This window comes from Bidens hawaiensis, unplaced genomic scaffold (assembly GCF_021521415.1).
Source record: "Bidens hawaiensis isolate Kalapana, Puna unplaced genomic scaffold, B.hawaiensis_p1.1 tig00021834_1, whole genome shotgun sequence".
NCBI lineage: Eukaryota > Viridiplantae > Streptophyta > Magnoliopsida > Asterales > Asteraceae > Bidens > Bidens hawaiensis.
In genome coordinates this window covers 166,977-176,601 of record NW_027493389.1, presented here as the reverse complement: position 1 = coordinate 176,601, position 9,625 = coordinate 166,977, and the positions used below count along the sequence as shown (strand labels likewise).

At 34.1% G+C, this 9,625-nt stretch overlaps 2 protein-coding genes across 2 annotated transcripts; one reads left to right on the top strand and one right to left on the bottom strand.

Moving 5' to 3' along the window:
• Nucleotides 1-1,912: 1,912 nt before the first annotated feature.
• LOC143564205 (uncharacterized) lies at nucleotides 1,913-4,454 on the top strand. Its single transcript, XM_077051555.1, has 2 exons — nucleotides 1,913-2,244; nucleotides 2,986-4,454. The coding sequence occupies exons 1-2, from the start codon at nucleotides 1,921-1,923 to the stop codon at nucleotides 4,144-4,146; spliced, it is 1,485 nt and encodes a 494-aa protein (XP_076907670.1). The 5' UTR covers nucleotides 1,913-1,920; the 3' UTR covers nucleotides 4,147-4,454.
• Nucleotides 4,455-5,207: 753 nt separating this feature from the next.
• Nucleotides 5,208-9,326, bottom strand: LOC143564203 (dol-P-Man:Man(5)GlcNAc(2)-PP-Dol alpha-1,3-mannosyltransferase-like). Its single transcript, XM_077051554.1, has 13 exons — nucleotides 9,141-9,326; nucleotides 9,016-9,050; nucleotides 8,787-8,924; nucleotides 8,047-8,115; nucleotides 7,782-7,939; nucleotides 7,633-7,699; nucleotides 7,489-7,542; nucleotides 6,570-6,658; nucleotides 6,357-6,473; nucleotides 6,186-6,277; nucleotides 6,024-6,102; nucleotides 5,603-5,659; nucleotides 5,208-5,505 (listed from the first exon to the last, which is right to left on the bottom strand). The coding sequence occupies exons 1-13, from the start codon at nucleotides 9,295-9,297 to the stop codon at nucleotides 5,334-5,336; spliced, it is 1,284 nt and encodes a 427-aa protein (XP_076907669.1). The 5' UTR covers nucleotides 9,298-9,326; the 3' UTR covers nucleotides 5,208-5,333.
• Nucleotides 9,327-9,625: the final 299 nt, after the last annotated feature.

The following is a 9,625-nucleotide window of genomic DNA, read 5'->3' as shown; positions in this document are numbered from 1 at the left end:
CCTTCGCAATGCCGACACTATTTATCAATATCACCACCATGTCTTTGCAATATTAAATGTGAAAAATATAAATCAGCAAGTTCACAAATAGGAAAAAGGAATTAAACTACGGTATTGAACTTTACTTTTTAGCCGTCACGACGATCATGGTCTATCAATAACAACTATCGTTATTTTAAAATAATTGTTTGCATATATAATAACGCCTCATTTTTGCAATTTGAAAATTCAAATAAGTATGCCACCTAAAACAAAATAAAGACATAATCATCAAAATGAAGAAAGCCATCCGTTCCCATATGATAATAAATATAAATGAAAAAAAAGAAAAGAAAAGAAAGGGTAAGCCAAAATAATAATAAATAGAATTTTTTCCTAAAATACCATTTTACCTTCTTAATCCAAGCTTACTTTTAAAGAATAAAAAAATTGTAACATATTTAAGAATAATATATTATGTTTGTTTCTGAACGATTTTTTATTAGTGATTTAGTTTTATGAAAGATTTATACCTAATCATGACGGTGGTGATGGTAACGACGATAATTGTGATGATGACTGTTGTTTAGTGGTTGTGGCGGGATGGTGACGATGGTAGAGAGAAAGCAAGATGAAAAAAAATGGTGGATATAAATACTTTTAATAAAGAATGTGATTTCTTGTATATAGATTTATTCTATATTATTGACGAACGAAACACTCTTTTTTTTCTTATTCTCTCTCAATGATTTATTTCATTTTGTATACTATTCATGCATACAAAACACTATCTAAATACTCTTTATTTAAAATTTATTTTGTATTTAATATATTGTTCATTAGGCTAGCGCTATAAATACTACACCACCTCACACAAACTACACGATGTGGAGACCAAGAGCCACGTGCATAACGTCATGAACACAGATTATTAATGGGCCTACCACACTAACTACCAATCACAAATTATAATACCGCGATAACTAACTCTTGCACGTTAAACCACGTCTTAGCATTATGAAAAGAAAGCGAAGATAGTCAAGAAATAACATCTTAATCCTAATCCAATTATATAAAGTCTTGGCGAGACGTGTGGTTGATCCTATGAGTGCCACATATATATAATAACATTAACACTGACCAAATCGTAACATCGAGTCGAATATAAGTTCGCGTATTATAAGCAACCAAAGCAGTAATAAGCAGTATAAGCACCCAACATTTTATTTTCATTTTCTTTCTTCGTCTTCGCTCAGTCTCCAAAGGTATATCCTTGCCTTTTTCCTTTCTATATGTGTTTGATACTTTGATTACCAAATGAATTATTATTATTATTATTATTATTATTATTATTATTATTATTATTATTAATCTTTAAACAGTTATCATATCGTTTGAATTTTGTTTTACTTTGTGTCTGCACGTGGGATTCGTTACATTCAAGTTTAATCACTAGCTTTTGGGTTGTGTTCATAAATTGGGTTCTTTCTGATCATATAGATATAGATATATATACATATATAGGTTTGATCTAATAGTTTATGATGTAGCATTCATTGATTTTAGTTTCTGTTCAATTTGGGATTGTTACGAACAAAGATACCCTTTTCAAGATAGAAAGTATTCGGTAATCGGGTGTTTATATGATCAAGAAACTATATTGTTTCTGTTGGTTTATTTTTTAAGTACAGCATCTCGTATATTACTGATTGAAACTTGTAGCTCACAAGTCACAACATCCTTTCTTTTTATGTTTAGTTGTGGACAGATGGATAAACATAAGGAAGACGACGATAAACGTGTCGAGTGGCTCCATTCTGAACCGTATGCTGCGGATAGTAACATTTTTGGCGAGCCAAAAAGACGACCCGGATTGGGGATGAATATCAGGCACAAATCCCATCTTTAATAACAAAAAATGACGTTTCAATTCCTGTAAACATGGCACCGGTTCCTTGTTCGTTAAATGAAAAACCTTGGAGCGCGATTGAACACGATGGTTTTGTTCTTGGTTTATATGTATTTGGCAAGAACTTTCGCGTTGTAAACAAGTTTGTGGGGAACAAAGGAATGCCAAATGTGATGTCGTATTATTATGGGAAGTTTTATAGAAGCAGCGAGCACCAAAAATGGTCGGTGTATAAAAAGAAACGAGGGCGTAAGCCCATACCTGGAAAACGGATTTTCTGTGGGTGGAGACGACACGAGCTTTTATCTCGGTTGCTTCCTAAAGTCACAGATGAATGCAAAAATAGTTTGACACAGGTACTTATAATTTTTAATACACACTCTGCATAACAGATTGCAGAGGCTAGTTTGTTTTGTTATTACTTTACAGATTCGCGGGTTTGGGTTTAGTATAAACGGGTGGGTTGAACGGTGAACCTGTTAGGTAACGGGTCATGTTTGTGTTAACCTGGCTGGTTTGCAGGTTGACTCTTTGAAGTTTTTTTTTGTATATTTAAAACGTGTTTTGTGTAATAATCAAATTGGTTGGGTATTTTATGCCAAAAGTTAAAAAATGAAAGAGAAATTGGCATAAGATTTTATAGCTTAAAAGTAATTGTTTTATATACATTTGTATATATTTGTTTAAGTTGTTAAGTTGTAATTTTATAGTATTAAATATGTGAAAAAAATAAAACATAAAAAAATCAGGTTAAATGGGTCGTGTTCATGTCAACCTGCGAGTATCCATGTCGTGGACTGATGTTCGGGTTCATATGTCTGACACGATTTTCATGTTCGTGTTGTATTCTTGTCAACCCGCCAAGCCAAGAACACGACTCATTTAACACCCCCTAAGCATGATCACTTGTCTTGAATGTGTTTTTTAAATCTTTCAACCATGAGAATCTATCACTCGAAAACTCCCGAGCCCACCCCTGCGGCCCTACCCTACTAATCAGGCCTCTACTAGAGGAATGAACCAAACGCTTGCCACTGCGCCACCCCCGACGGTTTACAAAAATCTGATTTTTTAAATTGAAATAAAAAATTTTTCAGGTTGTTAGAGCTTTTGATGAGGGAAAACTTTCATTTGAGAAATATGTATTCGCTTTACGTGATACTGTGGGCATGAATCTTTTAATAGAGTCCATAGCCATGGGCAAAGGAAAACATGATCTTATTAGCAAAACCAGAAGGACATTAAGAAACAAAAAACTTCAATCCACACAAGCGTCTCTTAAAACCGAACAAATTGTTGATAGTTTGAAGGACATAATCGGGCTAAGCAAAGCCCGATTACACCACCTCTTTTGGGAAGTCGTGTGGCCTCGTCTTTTAGAACGAGGATGGCACTCTGAGCAGCCTAAAAGCTACATTTTTCATAACTCAAAAAATCCTTTAGTGTTTCTTGCACCTGGTGTAACTAAGTTTTCTAGGAGTTTGGAGAAAGGAAGTCAATATTTTGACTCGATGACTGATGTGTTGAATAAAGTGGCTGCTGAACCGCACCTTCTTGAAGACCAACCTCTCCCGGACCAGTTGGTGGATCCGCGTGTGAAACAACGACCAGATGATGAACAAGATTTGATGAAGTACACAATCGTGGATACCAGTTTGGTCAGGCCCGTTACAGTTGTTTCTGAACCTGCTGATATGCAAGCATCGACTAGTGTTTCTGAAGAAACCGAACATGACACAACAGAAGAATCTCAAAATGAAGATGCGGAAGATAAAGATTCAACTGTCTGTGAAATGAACAATCCTGAACCAGTAAGGAAACTGAAGTTGGTTTTCAAGCACAAAACAAAACGTCAACAGGTTAATAGTATAACGATTAACAGCGCGAGTGATGACGATGAGAAGAAGCGTACAAGGATAGTGATGGACTCGAACAACCCTCGAGCGGGCCCAGATACGGATGGTGATAAACAATCTGATTTAACCGAAACAACCACGAATAACCAGACTGAGTTGTTGAGTGCTGGAACCAATGGTCAAAGGCAGAGTAGAAGAAGCCGTGTGTTGACCACCAAAGCAGTGGAAGCTCTTGCCAATGGATTTCTGACCCCAAAAAAACGGAGGGGCGGGTTGGAAGATGGGACCCGAAGGCGTGTTCGTGGTAAAACCGCTCTTGTCTCGAGTTGTGGTGTGCCTTGCATAAACAACTTAGGAGATGGAGTGTTTAGTGGATCTTCACATATGGTCAGTGACTCATAAATAAGATGAGGTTGTGAAGTTTTGATTTTTTTTTTTTACAACTTGCTTTTAAAATGATACTTTCATAGTTGTAGACTGTGGTTGAGTTTTATATGAACTAATGAACATGTGAGTTTGTTCTGGATAATGTTTCGTATTAATCCAATATATTGTGGATTATATTAAAGTGCAATGCAGAGTTTCAGTTTAATGGTTTCAATGAACTCAATGCTACCTTAAAAGTTAACTGCTGTTTAGTCAACTTTTAAAGTTTAACATGTTATTATATCTAAATGGTTTTCAAAGATCTCTTTCAGTTCAATCTTTTGACAAACGTCGTAAAATGGATCAAACAAAACATTTAAGATGTGATCTCACCATATGAAGTCGTTGTTCTCGAATTTGAGATGATCATGATCTTGTGCAGTTGTTTCATTTTCATTTTCATTTACATTTTCCTGGTATACAAGTTAGTGAGGACGTAACACACGCTAAGTGTTGCCAATGGAATTTGCATTTCTTTTGTCAATGTTTGAAGATCCCACCATCGGACGTATTCCAGTTTAACCATGTCTCAGTATATTTGTTGCAGACTCTTGGATGCCATTTTGTTTACTAAATTTCTTTTAAGATTGTTTTTTGCATGTGTCAAAGCCACATTACTACAACTTGTGCTTAAAGGCAAGTAATCTCATTTCATAACGCAATTTTACCCACTTTGGTGTTTCTAACTTGCGTGATTTGCGTGCATGATGAAGTCCCCTAAGATACAACGATGCAACGTATGTGTAGATTGTTAGTCAACTCTACATATGAAGATGATACCTGAGCAAACTAATGAGTGCTACAAGGACAATTGGTACACAATGGAAGCTTTTGAAGTATTTCTTTGTGATTTACTTCAAAAGCATACTTTTTTACGTATAGAAAGTTACACTACTATGCAAAATACAAACATATAGCCATGTGTAATCTCTTCCATCTTGGGTTTCAATATATCTTATAAGATGGCTATATGATTATTCACATAGCCATGTATAATATATTATTGGAACATGATGTCAAAGGACATAATAGAGGCCATATGCTAACTGTTGTATATTTGGTGTATCACATGTTTTTTGGTTATGCAATCATGTTTCAACTGTTACAAGTCAAAATTTAATAATCCAAACAACATAATAGCAAACAAAAACAAGATTTAGCGGTCATTTGGCTTTCACTTCCGCTTGCGATTGATCATTTTCGTACGGATACTCAGGAGGGGCCCTCCACAGGCCCCACAAGATGATTACATGTACACAAAGAAGCAAAATGGATGAGTAGACAGTAGATGGAAAAACATTCCAACAGAACTCCACCCCTGCGAACAACAGCAGCCTGCAAAACCATAATATAAAACAAGTCCCGTTTGAGTCTTAAATGAGAATTTATGGGTAAGTGATGGAACTTTGATGGTTGGCTGACAATAACATACCTGACAGCCGTCGGGAAAGGTGTTCTCCATAAAAGATACGGTAAGCTATAGAAATACCTGCATAAAACAAATTCACTTTTATCTATTTTTAAAAAGTTTACAATACAAACATATAATGTGGTAAATAACTAACTAGTCTATATTTATGGAAACTATATTATTACATAAATAACTTTAAGAGGTCTTTATGCATTTGAGCACGCATCGGTTGACTTTCAACCTATTTGACCATCTCGACCCATGTGACTCATTTCAAAAAAAAATTAGATCTTTTAGCTTAACCCACTAACCCGTTAGAGATATAGCATAACTCAAAATCGCCTCATTTAATAAATCATATAATAAGAAACCGTATAATTTGTACAAACAAAATTAAATGTACTACATTGAAGCAGAAAAAAAAAGAAAAGAACACACTTACCAAGAGTAAAATTGGTAATGCAAAGACCGAGAACACACGATGCCAATAAAATTGCCAGTAAACATGGTTGTAACAATATCTATATAATCAACCAACAATTGTTATTAGCAAATTTCCACAACCAATAAAACATGACACGAAATCAAAATACGGTATACTTACGCTCTTTTTTAATAATCTTTACTCCGGTGCTGGTTTTGAGCTGCAACTGAACAAATCTAGAATGCAAGAAAGACACTAATCCTCCCTCATGCCTACAAAATTTTATTAATTTAAAACGCGCATTCATATGATGTTTTAGTACTCATTAATTGCATAAAATCTAATACTTACTTGCACCATCTATAATGCGCAAAAATCATAAGAAGCCCTAGATGAAGAACTAGTAAGATAATAGCAAACGCCTTAGACACAAAAACAGGCTCCGGGACAAATTTGAAGTTAACAGACCTGATAAAACGGAACAATAATAAAATTTAGTAAATAAATTAAGAAAATCCAGTTTGGGTTTCATAATATTGCAAATTTATGGGGTTAGAAGGATACCAGAAGTGGATGAATACTCGCCCAAGATTGAAGGCTTTAGATATATATTCAATTGGATATGAAAGCAAAAATGGTAAACCCACCAGAATCTACATAATTCCAGAATATTATCACGTAAAATTAGAGTTGGCGATTTTGGCGCATTATTTTATAAAAGGTTTGATTTAGAGGTTATGACACCGACATAACCGGCTCGTAACCAAAAACAGACATAACCGAACCCAACCTGAAACCGACGGTCTGGTTTTATGTATTCTCAAAACCAAATTCTGGTTTGTTTTGCATGTACCAATAACCGAAAAAACTTAACCGAACCCGAAAAAACCGACTTTTTTTATTACTTTTATAGATAATCATTTTTATTTTTGAATATTAAGTAATTTATAGGAAATACTAAATGGTGTAACCCAAATATTTTAAACCCAAATGTGTAATAATCAATAATCACAAATACTTTAAACACCCAAAGTTTCAGCCCCAAATGCATAATTTTAGAGCTTTTGGGGACCAAAAACTTCAAACCCAAATGCAAAACCAAAACTGAATGATTTTTAGAAATCCGAAAACTGACCCATGCACACTCATAGTTTGATTTGGGTTAAAATTTATCTCAAAGAGGTCAAATGGGTCAAACTAAAAGACTATTATAAGGGAGATAAGTCAAATGGATCAAATTTGACCAAATGTAATTTAAAAGGCATAGTTGCATACACTCTACCAAAATAATCTATGCAAAATACTAGATCAATGTTGTGAAAATTTAGTTTTTGTAATCATATTTGACACACACACACACTAACTATTTATAAAAGAAAAAAAAATATGTTGGACACATTTTGACCCGTTACATGAAATAAAGTATTCAAATGAAAAACAAAAAAAAACATTTAACATGAAAAAATGAGTAAAAAATAAGCACCTGAACTAATGCTGCACCAGTTAAAGCCGATATCACCCCGATAAAATTCATGGCCTGCATTAAAAATAATAAACTAAAACAAATTAACGATAGCTTGAGTAAATAAATAAAGAAATAAAATGTATACATAATCGTTTCGTGTACCTTAACCATAAGAAGGAGCAACGGCGGAGAATAAAGTAACACATTCATCTTGACCGAAACGGCTGCACTGCAAAACCGAGTTGAATGCGTATTAATTCGAAAAAGTAGCATTTAAAAATATTTTTGAATGGATAATAAAATACAAAAACCTGAAAATAATTAAGCTTAGATGCCATTTGTGATAAAGAAGTGGAACCAATGAGGCGTGAAGAAGAGTCATAGCAAAACAGTCGTTGAAGAGGCGAAGAACAAAGATTGAATGCAATCTTTTGGATAAAGAAAGCAAGGTAAGGGCCCACCAAGGTAGCTGCTACATATTAAAATTAAAATTCTAGAGTAACTATTAAATGCACATTGATTTGTTTTTATTCTTATCATATGCACAATTTGTCAATAAACAGAAAATGTTCATACCACATCAGTCTTCACGTAGATGAATAGCACTATTCCAAGATTCACAATGTATAGAAAGCCAAAGAGGATCTGAAATAACAAGAAATACAATCAGCGAGTATCAAATTGTCAAATAGAACAGCAAGAGTTCATAAGAAAATGTTTAAAAGATCTATATAGCTTTATAATCACAAAAAATCAAGTACACTTGCAGTTCTAAAATACCAGTAAATAGACAGTCATCCCAGAACCGATTTACATTTTCTTAAAAGATTTAGAAAATTATCATGTGTACCCTCAATTTAATTCAACATGCTACACCTAGAGGTGTAAACAAGCTAAGCCAAGTTGGGCTCACGCTCCCAGCAAGGATCGTTTATCTTAACGTGCTGACATGTTGAGTTCGGGCTCAACTCGTAAAAAGCTCGAGCCAGCCCGTTTAATTTAACAAAAAATAATTTTATAACTTTACACATATTGATGTATATAAAAAAGAAAAGAATATTTTTTTAACATACACATAATTTATAATTTACATTTATTATAATGTTGCTTATACTTTTTGAGTAATAATTTATATATATCAAAATTTGGGCTTTAATCCATACGAGTCAGCTAAACAAGTCTAACGAGCCGACCCAACCTTGGCTCGAGCATATAAATACTTGACAGTTGACATATCATGGTACATATTGTTTTGAGGACAAGTTCATCATATGTTTACGGGTAAGCAATCAACCGTAAAATGTGAAAAAATAGACCTGGGCAGGATAGACATTGCCTCCGGTAACATATTGTATTGCAGAGTATATATACAGAAACCCTGCTGGATAAACCAACGGTCCTGTATCACCTTTAAGATTGCTGTAATCTCTTTCTCCTTCAATAAACCCATCAACCTGTTCAATTTTTAATACTGAATAAATTAATTACTTTAAAAAAATTGGTAATTTTTTAAAAATTTTAAATTAGTTTAAATTGATCTTTTACCTGTGACATGTAAGCATCCCAATCAATCTTTGTATCTACAATCAATCCAAATTGAAGCATTGGAACAACTTATAAGTATTTAATTGCTTAAATTGAATAAGTTTGTGATGAGATAAATTGCTTACATGGAACATAGGCGATGATGAGTGTTGTAAGTACGGCATCGGCGATAAGCAGAGCAAATGCGAAATGGGTTTTTGGGTTTTTGTAAATCTTTTGGATGGTGGTTTCCGATCTTCTGTTTGGTGGTTTACGGCTGCGTGCGGCGGCGGCGATCGCCATCGGACGGCGGTGGGTGGAAGGTTTGGTGAAAGTTGGTGTGGGAATTACAATAATAGTCCTTCACTTTTTTCATCTATATGTTTGTAAGGATTAGCAAATAACCGGTTAACCGAAGCATAACCGAGTTAACCTACTTAATTAAATCAAGTTATCAAACGTGTTTGGTCAAGTCATGAGCGATTTTGATGTTTTGGCGTAACCAAATTAACCTAACCAAACGAATTATACATGTGACTTTTTAAAATATGTGAGGTTAGTGGATTATAACTGTGTGTCATTTTTAGTTTTAAAAATGTGTAAATAAACATTTTTTCTTTTACGGATATTG